Source organism: Astatotilapia calliptera, chromosome 23 (genome assembly GCF_900246225.1).
Source record: "Astatotilapia calliptera chromosome 23, fAstCal1.2, whole genome shotgun sequence".
NCBI classification, from domain to species: Eukaryota; Metazoa; Chordata; class Actinopteri; order Cichliformes; family Cichlidae; genus Astatotilapia; species Astatotilapia calliptera.
This window is the reverse complement of record NC_039323.1, coordinates 10,715,598-10,738,298: the sequence shown is the minus strand read 5'-3', so window position 1 is coordinate 10,738,298 and position 22,701 is coordinate 10,715,598. Positions and strand designations below refer to the sequence as shown.

The 22,701-nt window shown below is 43.7% G+C and overlaps 1 protein-coding gene across 2 annotated transcripts in view; it reads left to right on the top strand.

Annotated features, from left to right (window-relative positions):
* sema6bb (sema domain, transmembrane domain (TM), and cytoplasmic domain, (semaphorin) 6Bb) overlaps nucleotides 1–22,701 on the top strand; it is a 133,060-nt gene that overhangs the window by 43,848 nt on the left and 66,511 nt on the right. For both annotated transcript variants that reach the window (XM_026159696.1, XM_026159697.1), the window contains exons 2-3: nucleotides 14,946–15,073; nucleotides 16,270–16,384. In XM_026159696.1, coding sequence (XP_026015481.1) covers nucleotides 14,965–15,073; nucleotides 16,270–16,384 — 224 coding nt within the window. In that variant the 5' untranslated portion in view covers nucleotides 14,946–14,964. The remainder of the gene's footprint in view (nucleotides 1–14,945; nucleotides 15,074–16,269; nucleotides 16,385–22,701) is intronic.

The following is a 22,701-nucleotide window of genomic DNA, read 5'->3' as shown; positions in this document are numbered from 1 at the left end:
AATGCACCTCACATAAAGTCATAGTAGTAAAAAGTGTTGTAGATTAAGTGTCTGGAGCAGTCTCTTTGGCACTGAGTTTCCGGTTCACGGTGATTCCGCATATATGTGCCAACCTCATTGTGTGAAACTGTGGCCATATTTAACAGGGTTGGCACTGACTGTAAATGTGGCAACGTTTGTTTTGCAAAACTTTGATCCAAGATGAGCAAATATTTCAAATAGTGCTCTGAGTCAGAAATATCATCTGCACGTTATTAATAGAAAAGAAACTGAATTTATATCCAGCGTGCAGAGTCTAAGCCATAGCTCCAAAGGCGAGGAAGGTCTTTATCAAACTGCAATGCCTGTGTTAGCATTAAATAATAACAGCCTCCTTCTCTGAGGCTGTATTTCTTTGTTGATGGGAAAGCCAAGCCTGACGTTCATGAGGCGATATCGAACAGTGCTGTTTTTCACACAAAGAACAGTGAGCGAGGGAGAGACAGAGAGAAAGCTGGTGCCCAGCAAAGTGGCCTCTGGGCTTCTATGCAGCAACGAAACCCCAGAGATCTGTCAATAACAGGCAGGTTGTTGTTGGCTGTTGTTGTTGGATCAATCCAGGCCCCGAGCATTGCTTCACTTCTAATTGCCATGTGCACTGACAACACAGCACATGCTCTTTACTTTCATGTGTGCCAAAGTCTTCGTGGTGCTTCTCAGTATTTTCTAGACCGTGGTCTGACTGCTTTACAGTTTTGCTGTCACTTTTTTTTGTTAGGTTTAATTTAAAAAATTCGAGTCGAGTCGAGCTGCGTTTTGCTTTTATTTCGGTACGCACGGCTGGCCGCATAAAGAGAGATGGCGAAACATCAAGAGACGTGCAGCAGCACGCTTAAAAAATCAACCGCCGCCACCTGCTGTTAATTGATTAGCTGAAAACGAACCCATACATTATTCAATTTTGCATGATTTACAGTTCATATAGAGCTTTTTACATCAGGCGTTTCAACATCATGCGCCTCGCTGCATCACGTGACTCACTTCCCACAGGGAGGTTTGTTTTTGCCCAGTGTGAGATGCTGTCTGAGTGGGAGTGGAAGCTGCTTAAATGGACTGGGTGCTCTTTCCCCAGTAATAAACTGACAAGAATACCTCTTACTGCATTTGTGTCATTGAGAAGCACACAGTAAGGAGTTTAGATCCTTTACCAGTCGAGCCTACGTGCAGACCAACGCTGACGATATCTGTGACAGTCCAGAGAGCAGAGCGGCCCGAGGCCGTGCTCTGTTTTAGAGGCGTTTGCAGCTTTAAGTAGATCCACCTACACCCGTCACATTTACATTTTCTCACGGCTGTTCAGAGCCGCTCTCAACAGTGCTGTAAACTTTAGCAGAAGTAGAACAAGCGGGTCTTAAAGAGATGTGGCTCATGCAGGTGCTTTATATGTGAACCACGTGAATGATCTTTTTGTTCGTACAGATTGTTAGAATTTGTTTTTTTTATTTCATTTAACCAGGATAGAAACTCATTAAAGATGTGGATCATATCATACACATTTGTAACATTTTTGAGGCAAATTTCTCTTCATACAGAAACAACCAAAATGTGCAAACTTCACTGTGCATAAAGAATTAGTAAAAGCTGATGGCGTGCAGGTGAAGTGGCTCTTTAGTGTTCGTTGATCCTGCAGCTGATTCCAGGCGAAGGAGCTGCAAATCTGAACGCTTTTTCCAAACTCAGTGCAGTCTGTCACTCAGCAGAATACAAATTCTCCCGAATCCAGTCCGGGCGAATTACTTCAGCACCTCGCTGTTTGTCCTCTCCTCAGTTGTTTTCAAATGGCAGCCACTGTCAACAGCTGCAGCAGGGGGCTCGTCTCCTGTCTCCTATACCCTGGTGCTCGAAAGCCCCCAGAAACACCAATCAATGAATGAACCACTTACTGTGGTATTCAGAGAACAAAGTAATGTCTAGTATTCTGCTGGAATGGAAGGAGCACAAAGTCCAGGGCTTTAATGGGGCGAGGAGCGCGAGGGCTGATGGAGCCGTGTGTTAGATTCTTGTTTTTGTTATGCGGCTTTTTAAAAGCCCAGATGAGCTGCCTCATTCCTCTCCACTGACTTCATGACAGGTAACACAGAGACAATCGCTTCCCCGTACAGCCTTCCAGCTCACGTATCCTTGAGAATGTTCTGTACTCCAGCCTGCACTGCACAGTCAGTGCCGTGAATGTCCTGCAGAGCTCACCTGAGCTGTAAGGTGCGAGCTCACCCCTGTATTTCCCTGCACATGTTTTTACTGAATTAAGTTGATGTGCGAGGCAGGGTGGCTTTTACTTCCAAAGGAAACGGCTTTCATCGCTCGTATTTGCCGTGGAAGGTGGCGGATTGCAAATGAAACATCGCCAAACACGTACACCAGCGAGGAGGCGATTGAGCCCGTTTTATGCAAATATGAGTGGATGTTGCTGGGTGAGTGAGCAGAGAAAAGCCCCGCTGGGATGTTATCTGTGAAGTGTGTCATGTGAATGCATTTACTTTTAAGAATGGAGGCCAAGCCCGTGAGCCTTGTGGGGTAACATAAAGAAATGAGGACAGCCAGAAGACATCATCTTTGACCGCCTGCCCGGGTGATTCAGGTCGAGCGAACTACAGCTCTTTAATTTGTGTCTCTGCGCTATTGTTTAATAAGGCTAAAGGCCCTCTTTTGTGCATCCGCTTTTCACATGTGACACTGTTGAATGATCTGGTCGCTAAATTGACTGCACTTAGCGCTCTTCTTCTCTTCTAATTTCCTCTCTTCTGCCCCCACTTTGCTCCAATCCCTTGTCATCTGTCTCACCATTGTTATCAGTGTCTGCACTCATGAGCTGACCACCTCCTTTCACTCCCCTGCCTTGTGACTTTAAGTTGAGAAGTGTCTCTGCACACACAAAGCTGCTGTATGCCTCTCCACACAACCCTCTGCTCTTGCCATCTTCCCTTCCTCTTTCTTTCTGCCCTTCAGCTTTCAAAGCTCATTCTATAAAAACCCGTCCTGTGAAACTCATCCAGCATCCCACAGCTACTCACCCGCATCCAGTCACCGGAACCAAATCTACTTCAGCACAAACACACGCCAAACCATCAGAGCACGGAGGTGGCAGAGACCTGAGGTTGACGAGGGAGGGAGGGAAAAAGAAGAGGGCAATAAGATGTCAGGCGGGTGGGTAAAAGTGAGCTATCTTCACCCGGCCTCTTCTAAATAAGCCATCCATTCTTTAGTATTTTAAATCCCATCAGTCTAACCCCGTGGGGTGGGAGGGTGCATTAAAATGTAGGAGCGAAAAGACAGACATGATTTGTTGTGATGGGATGAGAGCTCGAGCGAGAACAGGAGGAGAAGTAGAGGAATGCGAGATAAATACAATGAGGTGCAGGTTTGATTCGAGCAAAGACAGCTTGGAGAGAATAGATGCAGATAGAGGCGGAGACGGAAACACGGGGAGTAAGAACAAGAGAGATAGACGTATACGGCTGAGCTGGCAGCCTCCTCCGCCGATTAACATGCTCCTCAGACATGGTGAGGGGGATCAAACTTGCACAAAGCCAGGCCTTGGAGTTATGCCTGCAATGCAATGAAAATGCATGTGTGTGCGCGTGTGTTTATTTCTGTTTGTTTGTTTTGAGTTTGGAGCTGCTCCTCGACACACACAGAGCAGTGTGTCTTTGTTCACAGCTGCCTTGTGTGCACAGTCGTCAGCTGGAGACGACTGTTGATTGACATCACGGTGTGTGTGTGTGTGTGTGTGTGTGTGTGTGTGTGTGTGTGTGTGTGTGTGTGTGTGTGTGTGTGTGTGTGTGTGTGTGAGGTGTGACATTCAAAGCAACAGGGAAGGCCAGAGCAGAAAGTGGAACCCAGAGTTACTGTAGTGCATGAACTCACACTGGAATTTCTGGCTGATCGGTGGAGGGAGAGGACAAAGGAGGTGAGGAGAGGGGGTCAGAAGGAGGAGGAAGGAGATGCGTGTGTGAGTCCAATCCTGGAGAACGAGTGTATGCTGATTTTGCGCACAGGGACATGCGTGTGTGCGAGTGTCAATGTGAAATCAAAAGCTGAGGACTTGCAGGTACACTTCTTTTTTATATCTTTACTGGTGCCAGGCCTGATCTGTCAGCCGTCTGCTGAGAGAAGATACTCTGCAGTGCGCCCCTGTCTCTTAGAAGCTGTTTATGATGGGGGCGTTCACAGCGGCGCCTTTGACGAGATGATTTCCTGCAACATTTGCAAAAGAAAAAAAAAAATCTGGACACAGTTGAGGGAACATTATTCTTGGATGTTATAGCGTATGGCCTGTATAGCTGCTCTGCTCGCTGAATTATTTCATCATTAACTCTAGCATTCATCCTTGAAAGCAAACAGTGCAGGCTTCCTGCACAGGGCAAGGACGTATGCTAGAGAGGTCTAAGATTCTTGCGATTTGTCTTTCTTCAGAGACCACCGTGTTTCTCGTCTTTGTCCTTTCTCACACGGTTTGTCATCCAATGCGTGTGATTAGTTGTCGTGTTACTCTGTACATCACGACTGTGCAAACCAGAGTTTAAAGTTACGGGGGATCTTTTTCTCTCAGAGCTCGAGATGTCTGTCCTCGTGTATCTGTAAGACACCACTTTCAGCGTTTGTTGTTTCTGTGACTTCAGGAATTCACCGCTTGCAGCAGCATCCTTTATGAAAAGCACGCTTTCAAATAAGTGTTACTGTGCAAAAAAGTGAGGATTGTCCTCCATTTAAAGTGTCCTGCTTTGTTCCTGCCGTGTGACCCTACTCGCCCCCTGACAGTCGCTTGTTGCCATTACGATAAATCCAGCTCTCCTGATTCAAAAGCAGAAAGGCCGAGCAGTCTCCAGATGGGAGCATGCTGCCCCGTCGAGTTACTTCTGTGTGTTTGTGTAGGATAATACATGTCCTTTGTGGGTTTTTTCCAGAATAATCACATCAAGCCGGTTCCTGTCATGCTGCAGAACCTCTTATTGCCATTAGCGAGGTTTCTGTATTTTGTTCTAACCATGTTGGAGATTATCGCCACTTATGTTTTTTCTTTACTGACTTTATGGAGCCACGAGTCCTGATGGATGCAGTTACTTTTAGACTCCCACCGGTCTGAGAGTGTGTTTTCTTTTCATTTTTACTGCAGTATAGCTGGGTTTCTCCTACATGGATGTTTGAGTTTGATTTATGGCCTTGGCCCCTGATCTCTGCCCTGCTAATGATGGCTGTAAACTGGTGGGAAGCCAAAAGGTCAGGGCTATCCCTGCTGTTGTGATGTGACACCACGTTTCTCCGTGTTTTATGCGTCGCTGTTTCGATGTCCACCATGGCGAGAGGTGCTCAGACGCAAAAAGGTGTGCTGAGCACGGAGAGGTAACACGCTGGATGGAAAATAGAAGAATAAAAGCGTTATCTCTGCGGGTTTCGTTGGAGAGTCCTCCTGAAACGCAAACCTATAATTAACCCGCAGACGTCGGCAGCCAGCCAGCGCTGCAAATTCTTTGTTCTGCTCCTTCTAGATTGTGACTGTCTCCTGATGTCTTCACAGCTGTAATTTTGAGGACTGTGAAGGTTAATGACAGTGACACAACTCTGGGGAGAGCTCAGAAAAACTCAAAGATATCCATTCATCAACAATAAGCTATTACAAGTATTACATTTGTGCGCCGTCATGCGGTCTTTCATCGAGCTCCTTCTCACCCGTTAATAGGAGCACATCCATGTGTAAGAGGAAAGAGTCAAAGATTATCTTATTCCAGCTCCAACCTTTAAATCCTTTGAAATTATACATCTATTAGACACACAAAGGAGATACTGTACTAACCATGGGAGTAGTCAGGTAGCAGAGACAGAGGAGACATTCTCATGATTCGAGTCTGATAAAAGAGGAGTGTTAAAGAAACGTTTTGTCCTTCTGCTCATGCTGCACATATTTCTCACCACATAAATCTTTGCCGTTTTGTCAGCACATGGGAAAATCAGTGTTCTGTGGAAAAAGGTCACTCTTCATTTTTCATTGACTCTGTACACCGCCTCCCCTTTCTCTCTTCTTTAACCACTTTGACTTTCTTCCTCTCTTCCTTTAAAAGTGTGTGATTTTTGTCTTTCTTACGGCTCTGGGATTTCATGCTGATGCAAATTTCTAGTAAACAGACCGCGGGTCACTCAAGTCCCAAGAAGAAGTTGTGTGTGTTTCACTGCAGAGGAGGGAACTCCGACATAATGTTTACATTAGCCCTGGAAGAGAGAGAGGAGGCAAGACAGTGGCCGGGCTCGGAGGAGGCACAATGCCCAAAGGAGGTGTGTTTTGTTGTGTGCATGTCATCTAAAGTGTACGGCGTACGTGCTGTATGTCAGCATGGTAGAGAGGGAATTGCTGTCTTGAGCGAGCACAGCAGATTTAAGGTGCATTTCCCAAAAGCGCAAGAACATAATGTACGAGGTTTTATTCCGGCAGAGACTCGGAGAACAACCAGACGCGGTTTAAACACAAAACAGTTTAAAGAGAAAAACAACCACGGGGAAAACAAATGTTTCCAATCTGTTATTTACACTGTTGATGTTGGAGCCCGTTGAATATTCAGTAAAATAAAATTAAAAAACAGATCGAAACACAACTGCTTTTGATTTAAGTCTTGTAAAAATGAGCTTGCACCCGATTGGCCGAATGCTACTGTGTTGAAAAAGTCCAATATTAATCATGTCTGTAATTAATCAGAAGCCCAATGAGGGAAATAAGAGCTCCGGGAGCAGGTGTGATGCTTTTACGTTTCTGTTTTCTTATCAGGAATCAGCCGCTGCAGGAATTTTGCAGCCATAATAGAGCAGGAGTTCATCATCCCACCATCCTTAAACATTTGGTGCCTAAAGGATAATTCTGACGTCCACTCTTTGATTTCACGCTGTTTTAGTTATCTGACCTTAGCTGTACTACCCTTGAATAGTTTTTTCATGATCTTTCCTTTAGCATTAATCAGGTATGCCCACATCTATCAAACACAACACATAAATGCATACACTTAAATGAAACAGAGAAGAAGAAGTGAAGGCACTGCAGGGTCCTGGCAGAAAAGTGCAGAGGAAGAAAATGAAAAGCAAAAACCAAAATTACAGGCTACGCGAGCAGATAAGAAAGCAGAAGGACTGACATTTAAATAAAGGAAGGGCTGGAATTAAAATACACAGGAAACTTATTAGGGAACAACATGCAGGTGAAATTAATCAAAGAGGCCAGACAATCACAAAGGCAGGAATAAGACGAAACACAAGAAAGTGAACAGGAAGTAACTATAAAAGAGGAACAAGCAAGCGAATAAAGAGACAAAGAGTCATAATCACATTTGGGAAATGTAATGAGTAAGAAACACGGGGGGCTGGGTCTTACAAAACCCTGCAACAGGAAGAAAAACAGGGCCACAAAAGCCAACATTTTGAGGCTTTGCCATAAAACATAAGGTTGCAATCAACAATACCGCTCAGATTTATGACCTTTGTGTGTTTCTAGAGAAGTTTCCTGTCACGTTTTAAGCTTGGCCCTAATAACAAGCGTTTTGTCTTTGATTTGCAGGAAGTTGTTCGTCTAGTTAATTATGTCTTCAATACACTGAATCACTGACTTTAAAAGGTCGGGGTCTCAGGGGTACACAGATTAATATAACAGTCTGATAATCCATTAGCATGTTTATGGTACGTTAGCACATGTTTTTCCAGTATGTTACTTAGATGTGCACGTTAAGAGATAAAGAAAGATGTCATCGCTTGAGATGAGTTGAAAACCAGAAAAGTGCAGAGCCATAAGTTCTTCCCACTAGTCTGCTTTTGGCTCAGGGTGAAGATAAATCTGGCGACGCTCATCCTCTCTTTGTCTCTCTCATTCCGCACATTCTTTGGCTTCGCCGTCTGTATTTCCGGTGTGACTCCTCGTCTCCGTTTGAATGCCTCGCTTGTTTCTCTTTCACCTCTGGTTCCCTTCATCGCTCCCTGCGGTGCCTTATTTTTGTCTTCTTCTTTGTCCTGCCTTGTCCTCTCTGTTCTCCAGCCTCATTTTGTTTCATTGCAGTTTGTTTCCATCTTTGCCTTAAACCCTCCCTCCTGAGCCTCCGTTCTCACGTCTTATTTTTCATTCCCTTACTTCCACACAACCCCGCTGCTTATTGAATCCTGACTGAAGGAGATCCAAGCAGCATCGGGCTATCACCTGTCATTGATTGTGCACACTCCATAAAGCAGCCTCTCCTCTTTCACTAATATGACAATTAGGCCGGCCCCTGGGAAATCTATGAGATATATTTAAGTAGAACATTCACAAAATACTCTGCTGCATGCTTTATATCCCTTTCCATGTAGCAGCAGCCTCATGTACAAAACCCTGAAGGTCAACCTGGTGTAGCTCGCCCTGAGGCGAAGGAGTACTTCTTGGAACATTAATCCCTCTTTCCATGTGTGTGTCTCCTCTAACACAAGTTACTTCACTGTTAAAGCCTTCACGTTTTTGTTGTCTCCACTGAGTTACATCTGCAGACCTTTATTCACAATGAAAACAAGCTTCTGGCACTGGTAGCGCTAGTGTTAGCTTTAGCGGTAACAAGAGGGCAGCAGCTTGCAAATAGAAAAAGTTGTTCACAAGCAGAGTAGAAGAAAGTGAGCGTTTATATGGAGTAGTGTTCCTGTCCACCTTCAAGTACATCCACTATTCACCCCTTGCTTTTGTTCTCCACTAACTCCTTACAGTAAGTAAAAATCTGGCTTTTCAGCTGCCTGCTGGTATTTGGTGCTAAGCGGCGAGTGTATAAAGTCTCCAGTTTGTTGATGGAAGCAATGAAACTGAAATACCATACAAGCGCGCAGCTAGGTTATACTTTGTGGGTCAGTTACTGAGCGTTTGCCGTGCATCACATGTCAAAGTAATCACATGAGCTATTGCTATTACAGGAAAAATACACACATTACCTGCAAACACCACATTTTTGTCAAAAAGAAAAATTTGCCTCATAAAATGGTAATAATAGGATTTGAGTCGAAATAGATCGCATTTGTGTTCCTTCTTCCTCTGCAGGCTTTTCAATGCGACCAGTGTGAAAAAGGATTATATTACAGACTACTGCTTGAGTACTGTTTGATACCCCTGCATAATACTCAAAACCCTCCCTGTTAAATATTTCAATCATAAATACCCAAACCACCACCGCTGTGTTCCCATTAATACCGCTCCATTTCATTACCATTTTCGCTATATCTAGGACACGCATAATCTCGGGTTTCTTTCAACTCTTCATCCAAATTTTTAGCGCGAGTACCTCACAGCTGTGCGATAGAAGCACAATGAGAACATGCACATCATCAAGACTGGGGTTAAGGCAGCGCGGGAGAGAAGCGAGAGCATAACGAGATGGTAAAGGGAAGAAGAAAAGTTGGACCGAGGAGAGGAGGAAGCGAGAGCCATGGCAACAGTAATAAGTGACAAAAGCATTTCAGAGCATATTAGCGTCTTCATTTGATGAGGAGGTGTTCTATTTGCATGCAAAGTACCCAGACCCCTGCAGCAGAGGGTCAGTATCTATCTATAACCAGCATCCAACTCGACACTCCCCGTCTGAGTGTTTCCTCTTCTCTTTCAAGTCTGTGTTCTTGAGTCCTTATCAGATCGGCATTAGTCTTCATTAGGGCTTTGCTTAAGACTGTAGATATCATTGATTGGCTGGTGATTTGTTATATAAGTCGGCCACAGAGGAAATCATTCTGGGTCGGCGTTGATGAGCTCCGGGGAGATACCTAAACACTACACCCACCACCCCGTCCCCACCTTTTTGACAGCTTGAAAATGACCTGCCTAAAAACCCAATCGAATCGGTCTGAGACGGCGTTTGAGTCGCACAGACCAACGACTCTGTGGAAACTCAGCTGTGCTGCTGAGTTGAGAGCACTCGGACTTACTGTAAGCTTGACCAGCTAATGTTTGCGTTTTTCCTCCACAGTTGTCATTTGCTATCTGTGTTAACTATTTGGCACCCAAGAAGGGCTTTTGGGATTGTTCCCACAATCCAGCTCAGTCCCTGTATTTATTTATGTGTCACAACATTGGAACAGTACCCCCGCGGTGCAAGAGCTGACAATTTTCCACTGACAGTGTAGTTTGGGTTTTTTTTGTAATCCAGGGAGTCCACACGATGTGCCAACTGCAATATGACTTCAGTGACATCTACTGCCATTTTAATTTTAAACACGGAGCGCTATAGCACCCTGGGGTTGAATGTTTCGGATTAGTGTCTCCTACAAATGGCAAAATGTATATGTGACTTGTAGTATGCTTGGTTCAATGATAATGGCATAGCACTGTACAGCTTGCATCATGCAGCGATGCTGCTGAATGGACTGGCTGTTGCCATTTGTCATAATTACGGAGATGCTTTGGCTCAGAACCATTTGCATGTGTACACACACACACACACACACACACACACACACACACACACACACACACACACACACACACACACACACACACACACACACACACACTTACTTGGTTTAATACTGGTGTACCTACTTATTCTGCTGTCCAATGAAATTGTATAGCCCTGGGTGTCTAATTATACTAATCGAATGCATACCGCCTGGCATTTATTCATACATTATTAATAGCAGAAACAATGGAATCTCTGATTGGATATACTGGCTTCCTGACTTCTCATCTTCTCCCTGTTTCTTACTCTTTCCCACTTATCTCCCACTCCATCTCTCTCTCTTTCTCTCTACCCCATGACCTCCTTTCTTCTCCCTCTGACTCTTTTCCCCTTCGTCTCCCGTAATTTGCTTGTGGGTGTTGAGTAATTAGCATTCCTTTCACTTTTATTCTGATGTCAGTGCGGGGAATTTGAGAAATGTCCCATAAAGATTATATGTCCCGATAAGGTTATGTCTGAGACTCCATTATAGAGATGAGCTGCACAATGGCTGCTTGTATCCTTTGGGAAAAAGAGGGCGTGTGTAGGAGAGAGACTGACGGTGACTACAGACCGAGGCTCGTGCAACCTTTTCTCTTTCATTAACACAAACATTACAGTGAACTAACTGCTGGTTAGTTTTATCAAAACCTCCACAACCTCGTGTACTGTGCTGTCCACTGAAATGCTGATGATGTTTAGGTTACCACATAGGTACTCGCATGATTGTAGACCAACTTTTAGCAGCAGTAAGTTGCAGCGATGGTTTTCTGTGTGAATTTATCTCTCACATTATTGTGGAGGACATCTGGGAGATGCTTCTTCACAGCGTTGCTTCAGCTCGTTGAGGTTTGCAGCATTCGTTTATGCGCAGGTCCCTGAAGGTCCACCACCAGCGATTCTTTGTCAGCCGTTGTGTTTGAGGTTTGCTGCTGTGTGCTGGGATCTTTGTCCTGTTGATGACCCAGTTTAGTCCAAGCTTTAGCCTCGCATTTAACTCTAGAACTCCAGATATACAGAGGAGATCATTCACTTGAGTTTCATTTGTAAAGATCAGACCATCCCTCCACCACCGTGCTCACAGTCAGTATGAGGTGTTTGGTTTTCTCCAAATGTGCTGCTGTGCATCATGGACAAACAGGTCCACTCTGGTTTGTAGGTCCAAAGGACATCGTTCCAGAAGTCTTGCGTTTTGTACAACTCTAAGCTGTGCTGTCGTGCTTATTTTAGAGCAGGGGTAACAACTCCAGGCCTCAAGGGCTGGTGTCCTGCAGGTTTTAGACGGCACGATCTGATATCCTCGTGTCGGTGTTGGTCCCACATCATCATAATAAATGTTGTTCCAGGTTCAACATTGCAAGTGACCAATCACATTGTTGTGATGTCATACTTTTGCGACTTCGGAAAAAAACGCCGTAAAAAAAAATCTACTTAACTTGTGAGAAACCGCCTCTGTCCGCTGATCCAGCAATTTGAATTCTTTGCATTTCAGGATACTGTTCTTTAATAAACGGTAAACATTATACATATTGTCCTTGCAAAATTGGAATTTCATAAATGAATGAAGCCCTTGGCTTGCAAAAGTATTATGTCACAACAATGTGATTGGCAGTGTTGGTCAAGTTACTTGAAAAAAGTAATCAGTAACTAATTACTGATTACTTCCCCCCCAAAGTAATCCCGTTACTTTACTGATTACTTATTTTTAAAAGTAATTAATTACTTAGTTACTTAGCTACTTTTTAAATACACGATTTACAACCTGAATAGGTGATAAAGTGATAGATCTTTCAGCCCAATTCTACTTTTTCTACATAATCCATCATACAAAATGTAATCAAATGGAAAAGTCTCTTCTTTTTTTTTTTTAACTTGTTTTATTAGTTTTAATCTTTAAACTTTATGCCTGAAGCAAAAATGTAATTATATGCAAAATTCTCTGACTGGAAGAAATTTGTTTTATATTTAAACCTATTTTCTGCACATTCCAGCAAATAAAATATATATATTTTTTGTGTTTACACTCAGTCTTTCAAATAGATGCAAATAAAACACAGCAGAAAATAAATAAAATCAAAGACTAGCGGTCCTTTTGCTCTATTTTCACCTGTAAGGCAGGAGTGGGGTATGCGGAGGTTTACCGTGGTGCAGGTGTGCTGCAGCGGTCAGTGGAAGAATCCGCGAGTTTCTCTGTGAGTTTCCCATTACGTGGTAGCGCACTCGGTGCTTGCTTGGAAGTTTAGGGGAGTTTTTTCGCTGTAAAAAGAAGTTTTCTTCCCACACACAACGGACGCTAATGTTTTTGTCACTTTTAATGGAATCAAACTCAAAGTAAGGTCAGTACTTCCACGCTTTAAACGCTGCACGCTCATACTCTCTCTCGCACTCGATATATTATCCATTGTTGATCTGCACACAGCTGTTGTCACGAACATCGCACTTGCTTACGTCACTGTCATGAGACATTCTTGCAAAAAAATATCACGGTTTTAGTAACGCAGTAACGCAGCGTTCCTATGGGAAAGTAACGGTAATCTAATTACCGTTTTTGCAATAGTAATCCCTTACTTTACTCGTTACTTGAAAAAAGTAATCGGATTACAGTAACGCTTTACAAGTAACGCGTTGCTGCCCATCTCTGGTGATTGGTCACTTGCAATGTTAAACCTGGAACAACATTTATTATGATGATGTGGCCACAACACCAACACCACGATATCAGATCATCCTTTTAGATCTCACCCGGTCAACGCACGTGAATCAAATAACTAGTTCATTACCAGGCCTCTGGAGAACTTCAAGACATGTTGAGGAGGTAATTTAGCCATTTAAATAAGCTGTGTTGGATCAAGGACACATCTAAAACCTGCAGGACACTGGGCCTTGAGGCCTGGAGTTCCCCCACCCCTGTGTTAGAGAGCAGAGTTTCTCTGGTAACCCTTCCAAATAAGCCACACTTGTTCAGTCTGTTTCTAATTGTACTGATGATGAATGTTAAGTTTAACAGGCTGACTGAGGCCTGTACAGTCTCAGATTGAGTTCTTATTTCTGAGTAGTGCACAGATGTCTCCTTCTAGGAAGACTGCGTTAACACATACAGACCAACAAACTGCAGACGCTGCTTTTATAGAGGTGCTCACACTTAATCAAGTGAATTTGATTAGCAGGGCTTTCTGTATCACATGACTGCAGGTTTTTGGAAATGTAGTATTTTTTTATTTGCTGGTGTTAGTGTATGCATCACATTTGTCATGATTGTGGTTTGAGGAGGTTTGTTTGGCACTGGCAGAGGGGAAGAGGTGATGCTCACGGTCACCTGAACTGAGGCGTGATGACTTTTTTAACAGGGAATGATGCACTCAAGTTACTCTAGTAAAAGTCAGCGATAAAAACATGGAGGTGGAAATGAGCATCACCGATGCCCTTTGATGGAAACAACAGCAGATATAACAACACTGTACAGTCAGCGTTACACCATGCGCGCCTGTGACCACAGGCAAATGTTAAAGCATTTTGCATAAAGAAATCCAGATTCAAATGTCAGGTGTTGTTAGATGTTGCAATTGTGCATCACTGTAAAAGAAAATGCTTTGTGTTTGCAGTGGTGGGGGTGGAGGGGACTGCCTCCCTGCGAGATTTTCAAAGCAAATGACGCCATGAGATAAGTGTGGAGCTGTGGGGCTTTGTAAATTGCCGTGTTTCTGTGGAATTCCTTTGAAAACACAATTTATTGCAAGGCAGGAAATTTACTATAATTACAGATGAGTCAGATCTTAAGACTATAACAACTTTATAAAGTTCTCTCTGGCAGCTCAGTCTCACAAACAGAGATGGGGGGGGGTAGCCAGCTCGTCATACCTTTTGAGGTTTGTGGTTTAAGTCGATATCAATTCTGAGTGCTTTCCTCCTTCAAGGCTAAGTGCTGGAGCCATCGTTTTGCAGATGGATTGTGTAGGCTAACTTCATTTGGGTATCATTTGTATTTCCACATGAATTACGTTCTAGACCTACAAGTCTCGGTGTTGCCCGGTGAAAAATGATTTGCGTCACTGGAAAGCATTTCATTTAAGTAAACCACCACTTCTCTTTCTCTCTGTCTCTCATACTGGATAATACGTGACGCGTATCGAGCCTGTCTCGCTCCCTTTATGCCCACAGAGGGTTTTATCGATTGGTGTATGGGACATACGTTGTCCTCTGTCTTTGACAGGATGTCAACCTCTCTTTTTCCTCTGATGTCTCTTTCCCGTAGGATTTGGATGTGTCATTGTGATGTGATGTTTGATGTGGTGATGCCACAGTGAGAGGTGGCTGACTGGACACTTCTCCTGGAGTGGATGACTTAATCCGTCACCCTGAGCAGATGTTTATCTCCCCTCCCGACAGGACGGAGACGCAGATGCTGTGTGAATACAAAGATGAACTCGAGAGAACTAGCCTGCTAGTGAATGTGTCTACCACACCTCACCCGAGTTCTCCCTTTTTCTATTTCCACAGACTCTGCAGTTGGGTTGCTATGGCAGCTGTGGCCCCTTCCTACTTCTTCCTGCTGTGTTGGCTGCTGCGAACGGCTAGCTCGGCTTTCCCGGAGGAACCAGGGCCCCTGAACTTCATCCCTACAGAAGGTTTGACCCCTCGCTTTCTCGCTCCTACTCCCTTTTCCTCCGTTGCATTTCTCTCACCCACGACATGATGTGAAGTGTTGGGTTACAGCCAAATGCGCATGGTGATGAATGAGGGGGGAGGCTACGGCGAAGGGTTAAGGTCACGATGGTGGCTGTGGAGATTTCACACAAAACGCGTTGAAGCGTGGGGTCACGCTCGGGAATGAGACTGAAGCCGTGGAAGGGGCTCTCGCATTCGTGACTTTCCCACACATGAGCTCAGACCCTTGAGAGATACGGCCCCTCGAACGCTCAGACTCTGTGGCTCCGTATCGGCTCTGCAGTCTCCGGCTTAGCCCTGATCTAGATTGACTGCAGTTCAATAATATTGACCGGTGGTTTTCCAGCTAAGTCCAGGCCCTTCTTTGTATATCAATAATGAACAGCTGAGCGTAGACGTGTCTGACTACTGGGTGCTGCCTATTGGCTAGGCTGCAGTAGACCCAACAGCTGTGGTTTACAGCAGGTATAAGTGGAAACAGAAGTCAGAGGCCCAATCACAGCGGGTCAGAGTGATGCAGAAACCGGAGCAAAGATAAGACATACAGGATAGGAATGAAGTAGAAGAAGAAAAATATAGAAATGAAAAGAAAAAAGCAGACTGTGCTGAGCACATGAAATAATATCAGATAGAAATATACCAGCTTTCCTTAGAAATCTGTGGTACAGCATGACTGGAAATGTTTTATTGCTTCCATCTTCGGTTCCCTTCCTCTTCCTCGATGTACAGCACTGATCATTTACCTTTCTGATATTTGTTTCTGTCTTTTTGAATTATCCGAATCAGCCGGCAGAACATGCATTGCCAAACTTGTCAACAAAAGGCTGCATGTAAATGAACAATCCATCAAAAGTGAATCTCAATCAGCCAACAAACAAAAACTTGTGAATATAATGACATATGAGGTGCAGATCAGACATCTTTCATTTTCAGATTATTTGTCTACGCTCCCCTCCGTGTCTCGGTACATTTAAAGTAGCGCGTCAGCTGTGCTTTCAAATGCAGATCTCAAATGCTTTCTCCACTTCACCTTGAATACCTGTTACTGAGGCTGAACTGTCAAAACAAACTAACACAAAACCACTTTTATGCTGAGTACTTTTGGCAAAGATGGATGTCCGTTTCAGAGAAGCCATTCTGTTTGATTTTCTGACAGTGGTGAGAAGATACCCCGTGTTTCTGGGCCGACCGCACAAAACGTGGCTGAGACAAGAGCCTCTGCACGTCCAGAGGATCCTGCAGGTCAATCGGACGCTCTACATCGGAGCGAGGTACGCGACCCACACACACATGCAGACACACGTGTAGATGTACCAATCGGGCCTGTACCTGCTGCTAGGTGAATAACTGGTTATGTCTTCATTGTGGCACCTGTTAGTGGGTGGATATATCAGAGAGCAGGTGAACGTTTTGTCCTCACAGTTGATGTTAGAAGCAGGAAGAATGAGCAAGTTTGAAAAAAGGCCAAACTGTGATGGCTATATGACTTGGAGCTTATAAACTGCAGGTCTTGCAGGGTCTTCTCGGTCCGTAGGGGTCAGTATCTTTTAAAAGTGGTTCAATGAAGGAACAGAGGTGAACGGTGCTCCTTGATCACTGTGGATAATGTGCTGAAAGCAAGAATCGTTCAGGAACGATTGAGGAGCACAACGTTGCTTTTGAGGTGTCGACTTGGCTTCTAAATTCCCCAGATCTCAGTCCGATCCATGGAGACTCCACCTCGCAACTTTTGCACACCTTGATGGTCATAATGTTATGCCCGATCAGTGTATATACTAATGTACATTATGTCACTTACCTGGGGTTTTAAAATCTCTTGGACTGCCTGTTATCACCAGAGATGGGCAGTAACGCGTTACTTGTAACGCGTTACTGTAATCCGATTACTTTTGTAAAGTAACGAGTAAAGTAAGGGATTACTATTGCAAAAATGGTAATTAGATTACTGTTACTTTCCCATAGGAACGCTGCGTTACTGCGTTACTAAAACCGTGATTTTTTTTTTGCGAGAATGTCTCATGACAGTGACGTAAGCAAGTGCGACGTTTGTGACAACAGCTGTGTGCAGATCAACAGTGGATAACATATCGAGTGCGGGAGAGAGTATGAGCGTGCAGCGTTCAAAGCGTGGAAGTACTGACCTTTGAGTTTGATTCCATTAAAAGTGACAAAAACATTAGTGTCCGTTGTGCGTGGGAAGAAAACTTCTCTTTACAGCGAAAAAACTCCCCTAAACTTCCAAGCAAGCACCGAGTGCGCTACCACGTAATGGGAAACTCACAGAGAAACTCGCGGATTCTTCCACTGACCGCCGCGGCACACCTGCACCACGGTAAACCTCCGCCTACCCAACTCCTGCTTTACAGGTGAAAATAGAGCAAAAGGACCGCTAGTCTTTGACTTTATTTATTTTCTGATGTGTTTTACTTGCATCTATTTGAAAGAGTGAGTGTAAACACAAAAAAAACTATTTTATTTTATGTGCTGGAATGTGTAGAAAATAGGTTTAAATGTTAAACAAATTTCTTCCAGTCAGAGAATGTTGCATATAATTACATTTTTGCTTCAGGCATAAAGTTTAAAGATTAAAACTAATAAAACAAGTTTTAAAAAGGGACTTTTCCATTTGATTACATTTTGTATGATGGATTATGCAGAAAAAGTCGAATTGGGCTGAAAGAGCTATCGCTTTATCACCTATTCAGGTTGTAAATCGTGTTTTTAAAAAGTAACTAAGTAATTAATTACTTTTAAAAATAAGTAATCAGTAAAGTAACGGGATTACTTTTGGGGGGAAGTAATCAGTAATTAGTTACTGATTACTTTTTCAAGTAACTTGACCAACACTGGTTATCACTATATGTGTTACCAAGTAACTCACATCGCCAAGCGCCATCGTCGATGTAATGACCAGACACATCACGGAAAGTGAGTGACATTTGGTGACTTCACATGTGTGAAACATACACTCCTGACTCAAAGTGAGCAAGTTTAACTTCAGCTGTGTCCAGACAGGAAGCGAGAAGCAGCAGCCTGGTTAACCCTCCGTATCCCAGTGGCATTCCATTTGCATGAGAATTCCTAAATTTGCCTAAAGAACTACAGAAAAGCGTCCATGTTTTCATTTAGAAAGAAAAAATAGCTCTTTCAGTTTTCATCATGTCTTTCTCATTATCTCTTTCTCATCCTCTTCATCTTCCTCCTCCACCACTGCTCTCATCTTCCTCATCTCCACCTCATCCTCTTCCTCCTCACCTGAAGCGTCATCTCCAGAGCCGAAGTCAGAGATTTAACCTAAGGCAACATGCAGATTAGACACATGACCTTCCGGCTTCTATACCACAGACAAAGAATTGGCTATAACAACAATAGCTGGTTCTAAGCTCATGTTATTCCAGCTAATGTTGGACTGGAGTTTCCTAAAAATCATACGTTCCCTCTGATAAACAGTTTCACTGCTTTAAGAGTTTGTTAGATCCAAAGTTAGATCCGTGTCTAACTTTCATGACAAGGACGGATTTCGCGTCACCGACTCATCGACCCAATTTGTACTCCTGGAGAGGTGGATGCTTCACCGCCTCCTACTGATGCTGGCGAGAGCATTTGAGCTGACCTGGGCACCATAAAATATTTAACGTACACATATCAGTTTTTATTCCCAATTTATTGTTAAATAAATTATACACAATATATTTTGTACAATATATTTAAATTCATAACCAGTAGAAGAAACTCAACCACTATGAGGTGCAGAGTTTCCACAACTTCAAGGAGGTAGATACGAACAAGCAGCTGGCAATACCAAACAGCTGAAGCAACCACCAGTGAGAGTGCAGGGCAGTGCTGGACACGTGACAGCGTGGTGAATGGAACAGATGGTTAGCTAAACAACCGGCACCTGAAATGTCTGCGAGCACCCAGAAGCCACAAGCGAATCGCTCCCCATGTGGATACTCCTTAGTGCTAACGTCAGGATTCATCTCAGAGGAAATGTGCAAGTACAGCTGAGGCTGAAGTACTCCCAGATGTTACATCAACACACGCAAAAAAGTCAATAGTTTTTGACCCGTGAAACATGGCACCACAAAGCCCAGGATGTGTAGCCTGTGGGACCTGCTTGGACCATTAGCCTTTCTTTAATAAACTTTGTCTCTTGAGAGACTTAAAGAGACTCTGTGGATCCTGAGCGATCAGCCAAAAGTATCAGGAGACTAGCTTTTAGTAGCCTCGAGTCCACTCGCACAGCATAGGAACATAAATACTGAAGAACTGGTGACATTTGGAGAATGACGGCAGAACATGACCAGTAAAACATTAGCTAAAGAGATGTGAGAACTGATGTTTTTAGAACACTTGTAAAATTTTCTATATCGATTATTTTATTTACTTCTTTCCAGAATATGACATTTTCTTCATTATAACCATTAATGCCAACCTCACACTGGTCAAAAAACACTTACATTACCATTCCCTATTAAATCGATTAGCTTGTTTATGTACTGGTTTCACACGAGCCAATTAAACAGTAAATACACTGACATTCACAGTATATTATACTTTCATTTTGTATATTTAGAGCACTCTAAGACACACACGCATTTGTACAGCACTTTATGTTATGTTTTCACACTTTTATCCATCACACACACTTGACCATGGACTGGAAGAGTGGATGACCTGCTCCACGTCCACAGCCACCGCCACCCCCGATGTGTAATTATTAAACAGCATATGTAATTTTCAGTCATCGGTTCCTCCTGAAATGTCTCGCCTTTCAAATGCAACACATAAAACAACACTGTCAAACACGCTGCACCTGATTCTGCGATACTGTTATAATGACAGCTTGGACACACACACGAAGTTAGTAAGGAGTAATTGAGATTAGCTTGCTCGCAGGGTAATAAGCGTCTCCCCTCAGGTTTTAGCATGTATTATTAATCTTCCAAAAGAAGTTTATTGACAAATAAATTAATAGTTACAAGGCAGACCTCTGAGTTAGTAGGAACCTGGCAGACTGGCACAGCTGCTTCGTGTTACTCTGACATCTGTTAGAAGAAAACATGTGTGACAGCAACACGATGCCACCACGGTAGCAGTTCTCCTTCTCAAACAGGAACTTTAGAACTGAGCACATGGAAACGTTATGTAGGCCTGAGCGGAATAGCCTTGCAGCCATGTTGAAAAGATAACCACGAGCCACGGCGTGCTGCGTGCCATCTGTAAACATTAAGACAGAAAGATTGAATGCATGTTATCGTTTTATTACTAGCTAGTAACGTGTTCCTTTAGCTGTCGCTCTCTTCTGTGGAGTAGCTGCATGTGAGGGCTGATATTTGACCTGACATATATCAAGTTGAGTGATTTCTAGTTTGTTCTCCGTGTGATGATGGTCCCCATATGCCTGTCAGTCTGCTGAAGGCAGTGATCCTGAACAGATAGTAGCCCCGGTGGTCAGAAAGGCCGGAAGCCCAGTCTCCTCACCTGCGCCACTGCTGTGCAACATCTGGTTCTCCATCGACGCCATTCAGGAGCCGACCTGAAGCAACCGTGCTAAAAAAAAGAGCATGCACGTTAAGATTTACTGTCCATGTTGTCCAGAAAGTAACACAGTTTGAAACATCCCGAAAGAAGGAGACAGTTAGTTTCTACATATGGTGCTGATTATTTGCTGTAGTGGAAGGAAGATTGAAGCGGTTTCCAATAAGAGACGCCGCTGTCCTCCAGGAAATGACCCAGTCTCCTGCCTCCAGCAGGCCTAACTTCACTGCTGAGACTCGGTAGTAAATATATCAAACTATGTAGCTTGGTTCCAGCCATTCTGTCTGCACCGGGAGGATCTATAAGCACACATATGCACACGGTCGGGCAATAAAACTTCCCTCAGACAACTATAGCTACTGCAGTCTGAAGGTCTGCTTTATAACAAGCGGCCATGAAACACTTAAAAAATTAATTTGAATTTACAGCTGTAGAAATTGTTCCTGAACAGGAGGAGAAATCTGATCTGAATGTCAACCAACCGGATGATGAGAAAATACTAAGCTTACAGGCGGGGCAGCGGGGGAGGCAAGCAGAGAGAAAGTTTCGAGACTATATTTCTATCTTTTTGTAAGTGGCTAATAGTGTTTGTGGCTTCCTGGTGGTAAACGATCAGCCTGGAAAGAAATAGATCCATGTGCAAACGCATTTGTGAGCCAGAGACGGCCCAGCAGGGTGACTGAGTTTTAAAATGTACACTGTATGAATAAGTACCTGTGGTGGCAGGTATGACTGCCAAAAGCTTCGACAGAGTGCGTGGCCTGATAAGACGCCTCACTCATCCCCAAATCCTGTCGCCATTAGCATAGTTGCTCCTCTGACTGCAAGCACTGCTAAATCCCTGCCCCAGACGCCCGCTGAGAGCTGCTACCTCTCCGTGTCCTCTTCCCATCCCCGCTAAATGAAAGTAAACTCTGTATTTGACTGGTGCCAAGTGGAGTAAGAGTCTTGCTGCGTTAAGCCCCATTTCATTGCTGTTAAGACGAGCAGCTGTGGATCCTGTGGTCCTCAGCCCCGAGTCAGATCCAACAGGCAAATCCACACAAACATAAACCAATTGGAGAGTTTACCAATTGACAGCATGACTGAAGGAATGACTCAAACTCTTGAATAACTGTTCCACTTGTAAGATGTTTGTGCCGTCAGTCTGTGTGCGTGTAGGCGTGTATGTGTGTGTGCGCGCATGTTTTATCTGCACATTCTGCATTACCTGGAGTGGGAAGTGATAACTTGCTGCCAGTCTGGATGTTTTTTACTGTGTTAGCCCGCTAATGTGACTCTTGAAGGTCAGTTGGCTTGTGGCAGTCAGACAGGGAGACACTCTACTGAGGCCGGAAGGGAAAGTTTAGTATGTAAAGCAAGCAAGCAATTTATTTATGTAGCACTTTCAGACCAATTCAGGCTGGAAACAAAGTGCTGTACACTTGACATGGCAAAAAAACCGGTACATTAAATTAAGTTTAAAATAAATAAATAAATAAAATTAAATAATAATAATTAAAATTAAATAAAAACAATAAAATAAGTGCATTAGATTAAATTATAGCAGGAAAATCACGATCAGACTGTGAAAAGCCAAGGAGTAAAAATGGGTTTTAAGTAGTGCTGTCAGCGTTAATCTCGTTAAAATGACGTTAACGGCATAACTGCTCGTTAACCCATTGACGCCATGCAGCCCCACGCACGGGGCGATCCGCGATAACTCGCTAACAGAGATTTACCGCGTTAATGAGGTTATGGCTTTAACGTAATCTTAACGAGATTAACGCTGACAGCACTAGTTTTAAAAATGGACAATGAAGGGGCCTCACTAATGTGCAGAGGCAGGTTATTCCAGAGGTTAGGAGCAGCCATAGAGAAGGCCCTGTCCCCTCGGAGCTTCCTCTTGGACCCTGGTACCTCCAGGAGCAGCTCGTCAGCTGACCTGAGAACCCGGGGTAGGGCTGTGCGATATGACCAAAATCTCATATCCCGATATAAGAATTCTATCGTCCCGATAACGATATAAATCACAGAAATGTAACATTTTCTGTAAATTCTGTGAATC